At 34.3% G+C, this 19494-nt stretch overlaps 1 protein-coding gene across 16 annotated transcripts in view; it reads right to left on the minus strand.

The window, feature by feature from the left end:
• The window catches only part of Mp (collagen XV/XVIII-type protein multiplexin), a 416774-nt gene that overhangs the window by 102223 nt on the left and 295057 nt on the right, over window positions 1–19494 (minus strand). For all 16 annotated transcript variants that reach the window (XM_070110958.1, XM_036372454.2, XM_036372464.2 and 13 more), the window contains 2 exons: window positions 16748–16885; window positions 6362–6553 (listed from right to left, as the gene is read on the minus strand). In XM_070110958.1, the coding sequence (XP_069967059.1) occupies window positions 6362–6553; window positions 16748–16885 (330 nt within the window). The remainder of the gene's footprint in view (window positions 1–6361; window positions 6554–16747; window positions 16886–19494) is intronic.

Genomic DNA, 19494 nt, shown 5'->3' on the forward strand with positions numbered 1-19494 from the left:
CTAAAATCAGCTGTTGTTCCGGAAACTACTGATACCGAGCGCAAACTGATATATCAAGATCGGCACGTGCCCCATCGTTAGATAGAGACAACTATAGGCATTAGTGGGGTCAGCATAAATTCAAGGTCTACGAAATTCTGACAGGTGATGAATTGTGGATTTACGTGTATGAGCTTGAAAATAAACACCAGTCGACTGTATAGATGTTTCCAGATGAGTCGTATACAACAAAAGTTGTTTGCGCAGGAAGCACTTTCCTGCAAATGGTTTCCTGTTTTTTTAGAAAGACTGTACGTGCCGCAACCATAACACTATAACAACTATTTGTTTGCCAATTGTATTTCAACAAATCAGGAAAACCAACCGCCGAAGCGAGTATGAGCTCTCACACATCAACTAAAAGAACTGCATTTTTGAGCACACAAAACAGCGATTTGATGAGTCATGATATAGACCTGTCTTGGCACCGAATGACTTCTTTTTATTCTGTACGTAAAAAATAAACAAAGTGGTCAACGTTTTTCGACACCTGAAGAGGCGGTTGATGCATGGAAGAGTATACAGAACCTACTAGAGAATATTTTGAAAAACAATAAAGTGATTTTCGATGATTAATATTTGTTTTTCTTCTCGAATCCTGAAATATAAAAGGCAACCTCGTATAGCTTTAGAACATATTCTGCATTCTAGTTTTGAAAGTTGCTATGATTAGACAGCCTTTACCTAAATATAAAGTATTGAAAGTACAGTTTTTGTTTTGAAAATAATTTTTGAGTTGGAGAGCATAATTAAACTAACCCCTTTCACATGCCTTCCTCTCTCAAAAGGTGGCAACTGTGTTTCAAAATATGACTGAAAAAAATCGATTACTTTATGTAATCGAATGCTTTATATATGATATAATGTTTTTAAAGCCTTATTAGTTATATTCATTTTCCTACAAGAAACTGCTGATGGGTTCACCTATACACTCACAGTTATTATGTCGGTACTGATAGTCAAATTAACAGTAAAATGACTGTCAAGATTTACAATTTTTTCCAAAAGCAAATTCTGTATGCGTCGAAAAGAGACAGAATACATTTCCATAGAAGTTTCGAGAAGTTGTGAAATACTTGTGTAGCTGTTATTTCGTGCGATAAACCAAAAGTGCTTCTGTGCAATAACAATATTTGTTTTAATAAAAATAAAGAAATAACTAGGGGGTTTTCAAATATAACATACGTAAGTTAAAATTAAGTTTAAAATAAAGTTATATTTTTAATTAATTTTTATTTTTATTTAGGCATTTTTAAAGTCCAAAACATTTATGAATATTCATGTTTTGAATTTATTAAAGCAATAAAAATTATATTATCTACTGCGCAAAACAATTTTTCACTTGTGATAGCTTTACAGTCATCACTGACAAATTGCAGCTATGATGGATTTATGGTCAGCAATGACTCTGAAAAAGACATGAGAGCGAGCACCATAGATATATAGTGAATCAATTCCGAATACCCATGTGTTAAAGAGAAATGAAAACTCACACACATACGTTTGTTTACATCAGTTTTTGCACAAGAAAATGATAGAAACTTTGTTCTGCGCGCTGACAAAATTTTTTTAGCTGTGACTGTCATATGACAGTCAAATGACTGTCACTGTTTTTGTAGGATTCTTAATATTATCGGTTTTATTTTTCGTAAGATGGCAACTCTGTTTTAAAATATGTCTAATTTACCGCCTTAGAGAAACTGTGCTTAATCGCCTTAGCCTTTTTTAGTTCAGTTGCTATTTATTTTTCACTTTTGGCTAGATGGCAACTCTGTTCCGATATAAGTCGAAAATAAAACTAAATCGAAATATTTTCAGAAGTGTTTTTTTAAACTTTATATAAAACATTATTATTTGATATTTTAAAACTAAAATTTTTGGCAGATGGCAACTCTGTTTTGCATTATGCTCAAATATCAATGCTCTGATTTCTAGAGTGGTGATAATTAATTCCTTATTAATTTATTAATTAATTTTTGCGCATTTGACTTTACGGCTGCAAATATGTTCTTAAAGTATGTTGACTTCCAAGAAACCTTTAATTATAATAAACATTCTATTAATTTATAGTGGCACCTTTTATAAAAATATGCTCATTACTCTCTATTTTATTCTTTGCTTTATCAGCAGTTGCCTCAGTCATAAAAAATTAACTCTGCGGACGGCAGTTTGCATGTCGCCTCATTTCGTTTACCACCCGTCTGATACAGTTTGTTCGCCTAACGGCTGATGGCGGCCAGAGATAGCAAGCCGAGTACCTATACATACCCACACACACGCATATGCATGTCCTGCGGAGTTAATGAAGGCAGCAGGTGAAATGGGATGTGACGGTAACAGCGATATAATGAAATTAGCACAATAGGCAATTTTTCTTTAAAAGCGAATTAAGAGCGTGCAGCAATAAAAAAAAACGAGAAAAACCCTGAACAAATTTTGCGCTGCCACACAATTAACTTGCTATAAGCCAAAGAAAAAGTGAGCGAGATTTTTTTTTCGTTTGGTGCCTTGCATACACAAGAAATAAAACAACAAACGCTGTGGACTCAACCGCCGGTAGTAAAATAAAGGCTTGACACAGCGACTTTTTTTGTTGTTTTGAAATGAACTGACAGCGGTGTGCTGACCTCATTGCGGCGGCTTTGACAAGGGACAAAAATTATTAAAATGGACAGGAAAGGTTTGAACGAAAATTAAATAGAACTCAAGTTGCTGTTGCAAATTTTTATATTTTAAAGAAAAAGTGTTGGGAAAAGCGCTAAAAACCTTATTTTATGGGTGGAAAAGCAAATAGCTGAGTATATTTTTTACTATTTACGGCAATCTTTGCGCGGCACGAAATCTTGTGCCAGCTCAGTTTAGCGCGAGAATCGTTAAGTCGCCTGCAGCAGTGCGGCAAAGTAAGCACAGCGGAAAGGTAACAACAGCAATTTCGTAAACAACATCCCAAGCGATAAGCTTGTTGAGCCATAACAAAGCAAAGAAGTGAATAAACAAATAAATAAAATTAAAAAAGCGGTACTTTACACCGCGTGAAGTCGCTTGAAGTTGCTGTGGCCCTTTGCTTAATGCCATTGGCAACGCGGCGTGTGCAAAGAACTGACAAATTTAAATTGAAAGTAAATGTTTGGCGCCCTGTTTGCTTATGCAAAGTTAGTTAAATGCGTTCACTCTAAAACAACGGGCAACGCCTCAAAGTATACTGTGCATGTCTGCTTTAAGGCAACCAAAGCAAAGGAAATTACGCTTTTGTTGTCTGCTCGCGGTCACTTTAAGCTTGTGTCTTTGTTGTTGTATTTTTTTTTTACCTTGTGGTAGCTGCTCCCATGTTGCGCAGTTAGTTATGCCGTTGCTTAGCTGTAGCCGCGCTGGTAACATGCAATCATGTTGATAACAATAATTGCCTAAAACCACCAATTTAAACGTGAAAGCCACTGAAAAACACTCCTCTACACAATACAACACCGCAAACGTTTAATATTTAAGCAACGCTTGTTGTGAGGCTTTGCAGTTGTGCTGGCATTAGGTGTACCCTTATGTGGTAGAAAAATGTGTGTGTTATCAAAAGTGGACTAATTGTGTACTACTCACTTAGTAAAACTAAAAATGTCATTCTTGAATATATATTTATATAATATATATAAATTGAAGATAATTGAGATATTTTACGTTCTAAGTATTTAAATTGTTCCATTGATCTACAACCAGTAACGCCTGAATAAAAGCTCGCATGCCTGTTCCACCCAAACAACTGGTTGAGAGAAGTTCTAACAGTATAATATAATATTAATTGTAAAGCGGAGACCCGTAGACGTCCCCATTATTGCGTGCCCACACAATTTCAGTAAAAGGCACATGCTTTCGCATAGTCACGCTTTGTGGTCCGTTTACATGATTATATAGCTCATAAGCAGCTGCTTGGCAAATTACACGAGTAAAGTGGATACAAATTCTTCGTGGTTACGTATACGCCATGTCGTACAAGGTGTTTAGAATACTTCGAAACTGTTAAATGCAAATGTTTGTGAATATATATATTTCCATTGGTCTCTGCAATGGATTTAAGCTGATAAAGGAGAAGCTGTATGCTTTCAGTTTGAACTCGCGCTCGTTTCGCCGATTTCACGAAGTGAAGTTTTTCAATAAAATAAGTCATAAAGCTAAACTCGATTTCTATTTTATAGAGTCAGAAAATGGCATTATGTAATCCTTTGTGAAGCTATAAAATAAAGCTTCTGTCTCCTGAGTCCGTTCTCTGCTAGGGCGCTTAATTTCTATCGCCTCAGCTCAAGTAATATCTGAGGGGAGAGCTCGATAGTGTTTAATCAATGCTTCGTAAAGGCGGAATAATCAAGAAAGAAGTGATGAGATATTTCTACCTCGTCTTTTTTCAAGCAACTTCTAATGCTGTTATCTGATAATATTGTTACCTTACAGCATAGACGACGATTGGGCAATGATCTGTTGGAACTCCGAAAAGTAGGGAGTGGCTAACTTTACTGAGGGCAAAGAGCTTGAGCTCGCGCGAAGTCTAGGTAACTAATAGTAGAACTAACACGAAGAGGCCAAATCCCCAATCCGTTCTCTCTTTACTAATAGCGTGGCTAGGGTGCCTTTTCTTGTCTGCTCATCAGCTTTGCAGTTACCTGCGATTTTGCTGTAGGTTGGCGTCCATACTAGTCTGGTCACAAAATGACTATTGATAACGAAGGAATTAGGAAGCTAGTCAGCCTTGATTCTATTTTACAAACTATAAATTTTTTAAAAGTATCTCACATTATTATTTTAAAGATTTATGTGGAATATTTAAATAACAAAAAAAAAAACAAAAATTCTCTTCAGAGTTTTGCTCTAATTTTATGTTAAGAATAAAGTTTAAATTATTATTTTCCTTATGTAATAGCAGTATAGTCTTTACGGTCGGCTCAAACATATTTGTGACAAATTATACTTCATAAATCAATTTGGCTTGCCTTTAGCTGCTAGTATTTACTCTCGCGTTCGCCTTTCTTTATCTAAACCACTATAAATTTGTTGTTGCATTAAAGTAGACAGCAATGACAATAAGCCGAGCGTAGGCAGCTTAGTACTATTGCAACATTATATAATGAGCTAGCAAAATATATTTGTCCGATATATATATGAAGTGAGACTTTAATGAGGACTCCACTCTATTCAAAACTCATATATAATAAAAATACGAAAGAGTAAGCGACGGAAGTAGAAGATATCTACACATTTATGCTAACTTTCGGTCATTAAGGGTTATCGTAAGCAATATTTAGCGCTAAATGGTTACATTAATGCAGTCAGCCTAGAAGCACAGCCGTTATTGGCATAAGACATATTTTAAAAAAGTTTTCGTGCCTTTAATGACTTGTATAGTTGACCAAAATATTACATAATTTATAATAAATGGGACAAAACTTTCCAACAACGTTAAACAGAAACACAAAAGTGAAATTTTAACTACTCGGCCAAGCATATATTTACGAAACCAATTAAGAGACACTCATCAACACTCTACTGTACACTGTAATTACAAGCCTAAATAGACGCCTCTAATAACAGTTACGTATGAACTTAAACACTTGTGAACACAATATTATGGGAACAGGTGTTATTGCTATAATTAGGGCTCAAATTAAGTTGTTTAATAAGCAGTCAGAAGCACTGAAGAAAATATGGAGACAAGAAAAACGTTAACTTCGGTTGCACTGTAACTATATTAACCTCCACACATAAAAAAGTTTCCATAAAAAACCTGATTTTATTGGTCAGTTTGTATGGCAGCTATATGATATAGTAGTCTGATCTGAATTTTTCCGCAGATTGTACCGTTATTTTAGACAATAATCAATGTAAAATTTCGTTAAGATTTCACGTCAAATGTATGTATGACAGCTATATGCCACAACGATCTGATAACGGTGGTTTCGATAAATGAGCAACCTCTTGATGAGATAAAGACGTGTAAAAAATTTCAGATCGATATCTTAAAAACTGATGGACCTTTTTGCATATATACGGACATTGCTAAATCCACTCTGCCCATCATGCTGATAATTTATTTATATACTTTATAAGGTCTCCGCCGTTTCCTTCTGAGTGTTACTCATTTCATGCTAAATTTAATATACTCTTTCAGCTTATAAAAAAAATGAGTCGCAATAAATATAGTCACCATATTTCTTATATAAAAAAAATTGAATAATATTAAATATAAAATATAGCATATAATACAAAACCTATCAGTAGCTGAGCGTTATATATACAAAATAAAAATATATAAATATAGGTATTAATGTAAGCGCATACTTACATCGTAGTTTTCAGGCAAGCCAGGCGGTCCCGGCGGGCCAGGTGGCCCCAGCATGCCGGGCATGCCGTCGACGCCAGGCTCGCCTTTATGGCCTTGCAGACCCTCGGGACCACGGGAGCCAGGATCGCCCCTATCGCCGCGGTCACCTTTCGGACCGGGGGCACCGCGTTCACCTGGTTTCCCTGTAGCACCCTGTGAAACAGAAAGAAAAAAAATTAGCTTGTTATTATAATATTATAATTCATTGTTTAAGTACAGCTTTGGAAATGTAGCATTATTGGTTGTATATAAAAAGTAGAAATACACGTGTCTAGAAATATAGGTTAGCTAAGTTACGTAACGAGCAATATTTTATAATGCAGCTACTTATCCTTACGCCTGTTGAAATATTGAAATATTCTACTGAAGAATATTTTAAACGAATAGCAAATTCATCAAATGCTCTTAGCGCATCTCAGATGCCTAAAATGTCTGTTCTTCTAACTAAGAAAAAGTATAATGAAAATGCATATACTCGTACACACCCTGTATTAAAGAAATGCTCAAGCAGACCCTTACCTGGAATGTGACATTAAAAATGTAAATAAATGTCCAGTCATTTGACACTCCTTTATTGCTTGCTTTTAAGGAGCGCACGCTATGTAAATTTTGGCCCCGCAGCTGCTAAAGTTTTCTTTCTTTTATTTTAGCGTATTTCGCAACCCTTTTTCGCCAAATTCGTCTATAATATATGCATCTTCGTCATGCTTACGAGTACATACATAAAGTTGCGTTTCAGTGACGACTTTTGAAGAATTTGACCCTATCTATTGTTCACACACCGTTTTGTCACTTTCGACAGACTGCTTGTTGTTGTTTTAGACTTTCATCTATTTTGTGCCTTACTTTGCGTGTTGCTTAATGTTCGTCGTGTCGTTCTTAATGTTGTGCATGTGCATTGCCTGCGTTTTTCCATACAATGACGTGTTGTTGTTGTTATTTTTAATCTTAATGTTGTTATTTATGTTTTTGCTATTATTGTTTTGGTGTTGTTGGCCTTATCGGATTTAATTAATTGCCCTAAGTAAAGGGATTAGCCTGACAGCTAGCAATGGCGTATGGGCTGGCTGCGACAAGTCGGTACCGGAATTTCCGGTATTTCGCCAAGTTTTATCGCACAAACGATATGCGAAATAACAATTACGCAGAATTGCGAAAAAAATTGTTCACAAAAAACAAAAGAGTGGTGGATGTGTGCGTAAAAAAGAAACAGTTATAAATAAGACGTATCCTAAGCTCATAAGCAAATCGGTGTTGTTCTGCAGGTTCCATTGCGTAAAGTGATTTTTTATTTTGGCGGACAGACTCGCAAATTTCTTTATTTTTTACTTTTTGCTACGCCTCTTTTGTGTTGTTTAATTTTTTGTTAATGGCTTTACATAAATTTAGTTTGTTTTAAGGAATTTGTTTGACATTAATTGCCAAGAAAAGTAGTTAGCACCAAATTCGTGTATAGAAATGTATATATTAATGAGCTCGAATGCCCTTTTAAAATAAGCTTTGTGCATTGTGAGTGCTTGTGCTGGCAAATAAATGTAAATTATCTTCTATTCTAGCTTCTGTGGTTTAAGAATTTAACAAGAATATCTGGCAATATAAATTGCTATTTTAATTTAATGAATACACGTATATTTAAGGTAACTATTTTTTTAGATAAATTTAATAAATTTTTTATAACTGAAAGCATTACTAGCAATTACCATACCATACGGAAGCAAATATATGGGAAGTTCTCCGGTACTAATTGTCGCTTACTTCCAATGGTAAGCAAATAATTCCTCAAGAAAAACCCGTGTAGCTATTAATTTTAATAAAGAGTGCGCGTATTCATCACCAAGCTCATTGAGGTTCTCACAAATAAATATTGCAAAATAATTTTTTTTTGGAACTTCCAAAATATTAAATCAAATATGTGTGAAGAATGCAACCCATGTTAGGGTCCAATGAATAAAAGAAGCAGAGATTATAAATTTCTATAGAGAAGTCATTTCTGAATAAGTCTCAGAGCTAACAGGTGTTTATAGGATCAAAATACTTATGAAAATATAAAAAGTTAGCAGGTCTTAAAAATCACAAGTCAGCTAAACAACTTATGATTTTTAGGAGTTAGACAAGGTTCAAAATCAAGCATATATTGTTTTCTAAAATACTTATACTCCACTTATAGTCGATTAAATGAAATAAATAAATATAATATAAAGTTAGTTATAATAGTTATACATGTGGTTTTTGAGAAGAAATTAAACGCACATTTAGCTTTATTATAATGATAAGGAGTTGCCATTATGTTTTAAACATTATTCCAAGGCCTCAATCGTCTCGGTCTTATCTGCGTAGACAAGCCACTTCTAATATCTCCACAAAAAAAATCCAAAAAGTTTTCTTCAATAATTGATGGTTTTGTTGGCTGTATGGCAGTTTTGTTGGAGCCAAAGGTCGTCTAATTTAAGTTTAATAGCGTTCCTTATTGGCTTTAAGATTTTAGCCGGTTTCATTTTTGACGAAATATGGACCAATGAACACTTTCCCCATATAGCATACCAAAAAGTAAATTTTTGTGGATGTACCGGTGTCTCAACAATGGCTTGTGGCTTATCATCACTCCAAATGGGACAACTTTTGTTTATTAATATACTTAACCAAAAGTGAGCTTCAACGCTGAACAAAAAAATGTAGCAAACTGAGTATAAACTAACTAACAGCTGTCAAAATGATCAGCTCAGAAAAAAATATTGCCTGATTGAAAACCACACGTCTAAAAGAACACCCGCTATGATATATGATGATATAACTTTTTACTCGGACACCGAAATTATAAGGCCTTCAAAGTTATTATGTTTGTTGCGTAAGAGGTATATAAAATAATAGGTGATCCAAGCATTACTCGAGCAACTGAATGGGGAAAATGATCGATAAACGCAATATATCTAGTCTAAGATATTTACTTAGCGCAATACTTGTATCATTGTTCTCGCATATAGCCCATTTACTAAGAAATAAGCTTCCATATTGCATTACAAGTATTTATTTTTGTCAATTAGCAGATTCTCTTAACTAAATTCTAACAAAACAGAGGTAAAATATTTGATTTTGAAGACCAACCGCTTTTCGTTTAATATAATGCATAAGGCTTCGTTCCATGCGATGCTAAAAAACAATAAAAGTAATTCTTAAATAATGTAAATTAAATTAATTAATAATTATATGTTAAGTAATTGATGTTGAATTATTGATTGTAAAGTTGAAGGTTCTAAAGTGCCTCACATTTCACTTTTGAATTGTGAAGATGCAGATTTCCTAAATGTCGATTGCTCTGACAACAAAATATCATAACATATATTTAGGTTGACTTTCAAAAATATTTTACACGAAATGCAACACTGCCTCATTTTATTCCTTGTGAAGCCACGTTATTCAGAAGTTCTACTAAACTAAGCCATACAAATTTCTTTTTCTATAAAACATAGTGTTAGTATACACATAGTTATGAGTACATATACACATGCACCAAAGCATCCATTGGTGTAAATGTAGGCATTAGCATAGTCGAAAATCATATATCATATAAATATGTATATATATCTTGTGTTTGTGTGTCCACATTATTACGATCATATTTCATATTCACTTTGAAGTGTCTATGCCTCAAGTGTGCCGAGGGATGCTGGCACGCAATTTTTCTTTTTGTTGTTTATATATGTAAGTAAGACATATTGCGGCTACCGGCACTATCTTTAAAATACTTGTGTATGTCCAACAAGCACTTGCCATAACATCCACTTAAGCTTATAAGCGGAGCAATACAGCCACACAAACATATATTTATATTGTATAATAATGCAAAGTTCACAGTAGAAAGTGCATTTATAAATAGTAGAAATATAAATATATACAGCTCAGTGCTCTAAGATAATTTATCGTAGCGAATTAGGTAACATATATTAATGTTTTAAATGGTGATGTAAAAGAAGCTCTTGCGCAGGATTCATGACCACTTTTCAGGGCTTGTTTGCGCCCATATATAGTACAACAACTATATTGTAGTATATTTTCTAAAAGTGACATATCTCAAGCCAGAGAAGCTGTTTGAATAACAAGATACTTGTAAGATCGAATTTGCCAAAAAAAATTTACTAAATAATGATCCCCCCTAGTTTTTAATATATGCACATTTGGGTAGAGCGAAAAAAAAAAATTTTTTTTTGCTTAGCCTGAGGGTAAAATTTGTAGATTATAAATAAAGAATATTTTTTTTAACACATAGAGCGGCCCACAAACTCTTAAAGTCAATTTCGTTATCGAATTTGACGGTTTTTGACTCAAAATTTACTTTAACGCTTAAGGTTGTTGTTTAAGACTTTTTTTAAAACTCCAATAATGACCACAAAAAATATTTTTAAGTTGATAACTTTTAATTGTCCAAAAAGAGGACTTTCCACAGCTTCTAGAATACTTTTTGTCCAAAACAAATTTTAACTCGAAATTTACTTTAAAAGTGAGTGTGTGATTTACTAAGTAATGAACCCCACTAGTTTTTAATATATGCACATTTGGGTAGAGCGAAAAAATTTTTTTTCGCTCCACCCTAAAGCACATATACATAATTTCCGTTTGTAAGCCTTCTTATTCCTTAGTAGTTGAATTTCTATACATTTTTACTTTACAAAAAATTAGTTACAGAAAGAAGAGCTCAGTTGAAGTAAGAAGCTTCCTTTAGACTTGTACACTAATATCATAAAGAAATACTTCAATGTAGAAATACCAAATGTTTCATGCACAAGCTAAAAGAACTATATGCTACACAAGTGAGAAGAAACTACGTGACAGTTATAAACGAGTTTGTGCGAAAGCCCATGAAGGACACAAAAAATTGCCACTCACTACATTTTTCATATCGCAGAGCATTTACATTTTTAATTCAAGTATAAATGATAAAACAACAAACACAAGTCCATAACATACATGAGTTGTATGTGCATGCGCAACTATGCTACAAAGCTTACGCAGCGTAGCATAGCATAGAAGTTATGCCGACAGGCGAAAGTGTCTACAAATCATATGTGTCATGTGGCTGAAAAGTAAATTTTAACACCTTGTTGGTTATCTACAGTGCATATGAGATTGCTATGCTTGAGTGGAAGAAGGGAAAGCATAGAAAAATAAGGTGGCCAGAAGCAGATGACATTGTCGAGGTTGCGTATACGCCCGGTGTGACGTTAAAAGCTCGCATATATTTGTAGTTGTGAAATTTTTATGTGCTATATATGCAGGTGTAGGTAAATAATATAAATATGCTTGTATATGAAACGCGTTCATTTATGCAATATTTGTATGGCATGTGCACAGTGGCTGATTCGTTGTATTTTTACATGCGTTGTCTATTGTTGAGTTCAATTTAATATATATATTACTGTTCAGCATCCTCTTTTTAACCTTAAAAAAATTCTTAGTATTATTTTTTATCGAAATAAACCAATATATTAAATTTGTTTATTATTTTTAAAATACCTGAAATACCAGTTTTTCTCTAGCTCTACTTATAAGATTGAATTATTTCTGCAACAAGCTTTTATTAGTTTAAAAAATATTTCTGTAGATTAAAAGTACTAAATATCCCGATAGAAAGCTTCTTCATTGTTTTTTCTTAGAAAACCGCCACTGTACCCTATTCCAACTGTTTCTTTTTGTATATTTGTGAGCTAAGTAAATCAACCTTTGTATATAACAAGTTCTGTATGGACGTGCGTGTGGTAGGTTGGCTTGCAAGTAAGATTAGCTAAAGAAAAAAGTGCATGGAACTTCTGTGTCAGCTTTTGCAAAGCAAATTTTCTTCACATATTCTTTATGTCACGAACAATTTTTGCGCTTATGCTTCTATATAAAGCTTAGAATACTCATATACATATATACATACGCACCTGTAATCGAGTTATTTCATACAAAGACTGATTTATGTTAGAGACTGGAATAACAAGCGCTGTTGCTTTCTTGATTTTATTTGTGTGGTAGGTAAAGTTTCGATTTGACTCATGCATTATGTTGTTGCAATGTCATTCGATTTTAAAAATTTCAAAGTATATTTTTTTAATAGAAAATTAGCATCTTTCAAATGCAAAAGAAAAACACTGTTGCACTGATATAAGGTGTTCATTTAGAATTATGAAATGTTTTATAAAGTTAAGTGAAACACAGAATGACAAAGATAATAAATGCGTATGCTTTGACGGATTATTCTGATATGGAATATCATTGAAAGATTGTTGATATTTATTATCAAAACTCACGTTGTCTTAGAAAATCGTTTGTCAACTCTTTCTACCCATGAAGATTGATATAAACAACCTTCAAATGATTTTTTATGAAGATCTGTAACGTCATTTTAATCAGTGAGTTTGTTTGACAACTGTATGTTACAGACTTAAAAAATAATCTATGCCAAATTTTATTTAGACATCTTGTTAAATAAAAAAGTTGTCCATACAAGGACTTGATTTTGAACTCTTAGTTTGTATGCCAGGTATATTCAAAAGTGGTTCAAGGAAGTATGCCAAAAACTCTGGTCTATATCTCAAAAACTGAGGGACTAGTTCGTGAATATATAAACAGACAGAAGGCAATAGCTAAATCGACTCAGACCATCACGCTCAATTGTAGCAAAACACTTTCCCTTCATTTGTGTCTTCAGTTTTGGGAATAAAAAAAAGTCGCAGGAAGCCAAATCTGGTCAATACGGTGGTTGAGGCTTGATTATGGTTTTGTTTTTGGCCAAAAAAGCGACACTAATGCGGCATTGATTTTGTTGAAAATTTAGCAGTTTCGGAACAAACTTCGCTGCGAGAGAAAATTGAATGGCATGAGCCGATTAACATGCCAACATCCTCTTTCCTATTAGCAATTCGATAGCTTGTTGACGTGGTCGCACCTTCAGGATGCGCATCGTCATCAACATCTTCTCGATAAACGAGTGGACACAGCGAAAAATCAAAATTCACCTTTTTCCGTGGACACACCTCGTATATATACTTAATATGGGATCCGACATTTCTTTTGGGTTTATAAATTCATGGCGAAATTTATGTACCATATTTATGGTATAACAATCACTAATTAAATTTTTTCAAATTAGTTTTTAAATTTTTGGAAGCTCAGGTAACTCAAAAGTGATGTAGGAGCTGTGTATAAATTTTATACACATACTTCTCGGCCGTCCGCTCACAGAATGGCAGCCTACAGAATCCGTAGCTGAGCGGCCATATTCTTTAATATTGTTGTTTATTGAATGATTTTCCAAAGCAAAATAAATTATTTCCAGCTTGTGTTTTCGAATTTCAAATTTTTCCGGCATAAATTCTCTCTATTTAAACATTAACACTGACTTAATTTATTTCGTACACTTTTGACCCATTATTCGTAATATAATCACTTATCTGAAATTTTTAAGTGCCCTTGAATGCTTTTGTGCGATATTCAACAGCAAAGCTAGCAAATCACTTGCCGCACATCCTGTTATAGTCATGTCTACTAAATCATTAAAATCCTATTAAATGCAACAAAGATTGCAGCAACCATGCATAAAAATGGCATTCTTACTTTTGTAAGTGCTTTCTAAATATTCTACTGCATTTTACTTCCCAACATTGCTTCCTTTCTCACACACACATACATATTCTATTCTTTTGCCTCCTAACTATGCCTTCAAGCAACGCCAAGGAAAGGCTGTCGTTGCCAACTAAGCATTGTAAGAGCTTGTAATAGCAAGTTGCATGCTGCACTTGTGGCAACAATGGCCTAAACAAACATTTTCACAGTGAGTTACGCCTCTCTCAATGGCAAATATAATATGCATGTGTATGTGTATGTGTGTGGGAATGTACTTATGTATGCTAATGTGCAAACTGCATGCCTCTGCGCAAACATGTGCACTACATGTGATTGTGTGTGTGTGCGTGAAAATTTGTTGGCAAATGTGTATGATGCCGAGGGCATAAAAATATTTGCTTTGTTAGGAGATAGCAAATTTTCTTGCCTTTAACTGGCTGAGTAGTAGCTACGCCACTTACATTGATGTACACACACACACATACATATATGACTACAGTTATTCATATATAAGCGCAAACATTTTCACTTTTATGTCTGTTGATTCTGCTCATCATAGCTGTGCTTGAGCTTATGCCGCAGTTTCCTATCTTGAAGAAACTGCAAGGCCATATCGTTACCTAGCCGCAGGCCAAGCTGACAATTTGAGTTTCTACATAATCGGTGTTATGTTAGTATGTGGCATCATTTTTGTGCTTTTAATATCTCGCATGATTTGTGGCTAGAACTATAGTAACATAACGTAAATGGCTAAAAGTGGCTTACACACTTGATTCTTCATTTCAAGGGAATCCCGCACGTTGCTCAGCGGTGTCTTGCAAATCAAATTTTTATGCTTTAGTAATTGTCGTTTTCACTATTTAAAAATGCAGCTGCCTGACCTCCACTATATATTTTTGGGCAAATCAGCGTTAATTTAGATACTGAGGAACAAGAGGTTATTCTTTCTTATTCTTTACAATAAGTGGTTAAAAAACTTAAATAGTAGGTGTTCATGTAAAGATTAATGATGTCATAACCGAAGACGATCGTTATCAGTTCAGAATATGTTGTAGTGGCTGCAGAAACAGTTGCTATATACCTTAAAGTCAATGGTGCGGTGCCATAATATTATATTTTTGGAGTGATGGTGAAATATTAGATATCAGTAGAACAATCTTCAATTGCATAATAGCTATTTTTCAACAGTAAAGTGTCGGATCGGTGAGGCAGTTATCTCTCGATCTTTAAGTAATTAAATAAGGATCAAAGAAGTTTCCGAAATTAAACAGAATTTCCATTCTACGGATCATTAAAATAAATTTATTTTACCTGAGCATATAATTTTAGTTCCAAATATCTGAAAATACTTTAATGAGATAAGTGTAGACATGACGGTGTAATTATTTGCTACCTTTCAACAATGAATACACCACATTTCATCTGTCAACTTGTGAAATATTTTAACACAAACGGATGTGTGTATGCTTTTAGCTATAATGTGGTTTGGTACTAATTATTCCGTATGTCTGTATCTCTCGCACACCTTTCTGCGCACCTTTATACTTTAACAAATGATGACCGTATCTTCAGATGTTTTTGCTGTTTTTTCTTTTCTTTCAAACATTTCAATAAAATTAGAAGAGAGAATATTTTTTTACTTTTTTTATAATCGAAAAGGGTTTGTATTTTATTAAATGTTTGGAATTTATTAAATAGTTATACTAGTATATTCCCTTTTTTCAATTAAATATGGAATCAAATTCATTTAGCATTTTTTTTATTATCTCTTTCTCTCTGCCATTCTATCGTCTGTTATAAGTAGTTGCATTAATTAGAAATAAATAAAATAAACCGTTTTTCATACAGTTAATTGATGAGAGTATAACAATTCCGAAAAAAGAGAAGAATATATTGTTTTTTGCTAAATGTCGCATACGGTGACTATTCACATATTACAATACTGACTTCATAAGTTCACCTTTTCTCCACTTTCTTTACATTTTTCAATACAGATCACGATTAGCTCTAAATTATTCCTTGAACTCTCCAAATAATTGCTCAGAAATGCTGCTTTTCCTCAGTTAATTGCAACTTCATAATGACGTTATCGTTTCAGCAAAACTTTTTAAAATCAATTACAAAACATTACGGTTTATTTATACGATATTGTAAATTGTGAACACAAACCACTTATTTTCGGTTCTCCAATTCCTCTCGAACTGGGGCCACTCAACAATCATTTCCCATTCCAATCAATTAACCGCTAATGATTTATTTGCGCAAGGCTTCCTGTACTCGAAGCGAGTACGAATGCACTCTCGAAAATTCATATGAATTTCCTTCCGTTCGCTACCGTTATTGTACACAAAAGCACATGTACAGCACATACACCTGCCTGCACTAACACATATAAATAGCTAGTTGATACAAACAGATGTGTGAGTGAAAGTGGCGGCGCATTATTGCACATTTCCACTTTGTGCAGAAGTAAATAAAAAACCTATGAGCGCATTTAAGTGAAAAAATATGCACATACATTAGCACATAAGTATGTACAGTTATTTAGGTGTACGCGCTTATAGAGAGCTCACACTTATTTCCGATTGCACACGGCGTATCGCGAAATTGATTGAGTTATTCTGCTGCCGCTCACCGCATGGGCGCTCCGCAGCGAGCGCAGCTGAATTGAAAATGCTTTGCTAGTGTTTGTTTGTATGCACTGCTGCATCTGTGTGTGTGTGTGTGTTCAGTTATGCATTCACTTACCGTGAGTCCAGGCGCACCAGTCTTTCCCTCCTTGCCCGGCAGTCCGGGTGGGCCGCGTATTGTTTCACGTAATATTTCATTATCTTTGATTGCTTCTAGGATATCAGACGCGTTGCACGTGCATTTGCCAGTGTATTTCTGTAACGAAAGAAAAAGTGAAATAAATGAGCAAACGGTTAGTCAGCTTATAAATTGTTAGTAAGCATGTGAGCAAGGCAAATAAATAAATGAGCGATTGTTAAGACGCGGAAGTGTGGCAATAAAAATTAACAACGGTTACTATTAATAATAAAAATGTTGAGTAATAAAAAGTTCAGGAGAAAATTTAGGTGTGCGAAGTTCTGTTCTACGAAGTATTGAAACAATATAGCGTATTTTTAAATATTTTCTCTTCTCACGGGAGGCGCATACTTGAGTAGGTAGTATACCGAGAGTCAGATTTCTAATTCTAGTGGATTTAAAAATTTAAATTAAACAAAATGTCTAAAAAATATCTTTTGAAAATCTCTAAATAAATAACATTTTATGAAAAATGACGAAAAATATTACTGAAAACATATTTGGGTTTCTGCATCATTTCAACAGAAGAAGAAATAAACAAACCGCCAATTAATCATACGCTAGGTCCTTATCAAATTGTTCAGATCAAAACTACTTAATAGGCAAAGTAAACTGGACCTATACAAAACCATCATTCGACTTGTATTGTTCCACGGAGCAGAATCATGGAGGCTACTCGAAATGAACAAAACTAAGCTGCAAATCTTGGTAAGAAAGATCCTAAAAAAATCTTTGGAGCAATAAATGACAATGACGAGTGGACGCATAAAGTGGAATCATTAGCTAGATCAACTTATATATGTTGCAAATGTTATTACTGCTATCAACGCGCAGCGACTAAGATGGCTCGAACATGTCTCCATAATGGACAAGAAGAGAGCGCAGAAGAAAATTGTAGTGGCCACAGCATTCAACACTAGAGTAAGGGTCTTCCCCTTGATCCCCGTGATCAAGATGGATTGACGAACTAGGGGAAGACATGAAGAAGCTTGTCATACAAAATTGGAAAGAAATCGCAATGACCGAGATGTCATGGTCACATGTGCAGCAGGCTAAAGCTCACAAGGAATGTAGCGCCAAAAGATGAAAATGATAATTTCTTTAAGAAAGTTTGCTTTTCTTTTTTAAATTTCAGTGCAAAGGTGTTCTCAACTGCCTTTGGTGCAACTATTAGCCACTGAACTTTGGTTTCGCGATGTTAAACTTTTTTTGAGTGCTTTTAAATTCAAAGATTATACATAGAAATCTGTAGCTGTTTATTAAAGATCTCATTTGACAGATAAGACCAAAACAAAAAAAAACAAAACATTATTCAAGTGATGGAAAAATATATTAAAAGTAGCAGACGACGTACTAATAAAACCTTTCTCAAAAATAATGCGAATTTTCATTCCTTGTAGTAAACCAGTTTTAAAAAAAAATGTTTGATATGTATATGTTTATGAGTATACTTGTATATCTAGCGACAAACTTTTATTAAAGACATACCTAACATATGTAAAGCGTGATCTATTTCGAAACTCCCTACTTTTTTAAAGAAAATACAAAAAAATTCAAATTTAATGAAAAATGTTTATTATCATTCGAAAGAACATTCCTTGGCATTTCTTTCTTGAGGTTTATCTATTTCAAATGTTGGCCATGGCTACATCTTAGATGGTCCATCCGTTGAGTCCAATTTTCGATGACTCGTTCGAGCATTTCGACTGGTAACTGGCGAATGACACATCTGAATCGAAGCGCGATTGTCCGCATAGATTTTAGACTTTACATGTCTTCAAAGGAAGAAGTCTAACAGTGTGACATCATACGATGTTGGTGGCCAATCGACCGACCCAAAACATGAAATTATCTGCTTACTGAAGTGTTCTCTCGATAAATCCATTGATTGATACGATGTGTGGGAAATGGCGCCCTCTTGTTGGAACCAAATGTCGCCGAGATTACGAGCTTCAATTTCAATTAACAAATAGTCGGTTAATATGGCCCGCTAACGGTCGCCATTAACGGTTACGTTTTCAAGGCATCATTTTCGAATAAATATGGACCGATAATTCGACTGACTGACAAACCACACTAAACCGTTGTCTTTTCTGGGTAAAACGGCAGCTCTTATTTCTACTTAGGTTGCTCTTCGTCCCAAATGCGGTAATTTTGCTTGTTTACATACCGATTGATTAAGAAATGGGCCTCATCGCTGATCCAAATTTGACTCGAAAACGTCGCATCTCCTTAGAAATATTCAAGAGCCCATAGAGCGATGTCGCTTGGGAAGGTCGAGCGAATGTTATCGAATAATAAATGCTGGGTATCAAGATGGGGGATGGGGTTGCGAATAGTACGCCCAGTAGGCTGATTATGTTGACCATAAGTTGAACGAAGCGCGCGAAACACATTCTCTACAGAACGTGAATTTTCGTAATAAAGTTGAACAATTTATAATGAAATGCCAAAGAATGCTAAACAAAAATAACATAACAGCTTGATACGACTCATGCGTCATCTGTCAAAAAAGGCTATTCAAAAAGTACTTTACTTGGATCACCCGTTATAATAAAAGTAAAAAGAATATCATTATTTTTGCAATAAATAGGTTTAGTAATTAATTTAGCAAATGGTGGCCAAGTCAGGATTGACTGACTGTCATTTAGGTTTTGCTATATGTGTGATGAGATTTACAGGGAATC

This window comes from Bactrocera oleae, chromosome 6 (assembly GCF_042242935.1).
Source record: "Bactrocera oleae isolate idBacOlea1 chromosome 6, idBacOlea1, whole genome shotgun sequence".
In the NCBI taxonomy this organism is placed as follows: Eukaryota; Metazoa; Arthropoda; class Insecta; order Diptera; family Tephritidae; genus Bactrocera; species Bactrocera oleae.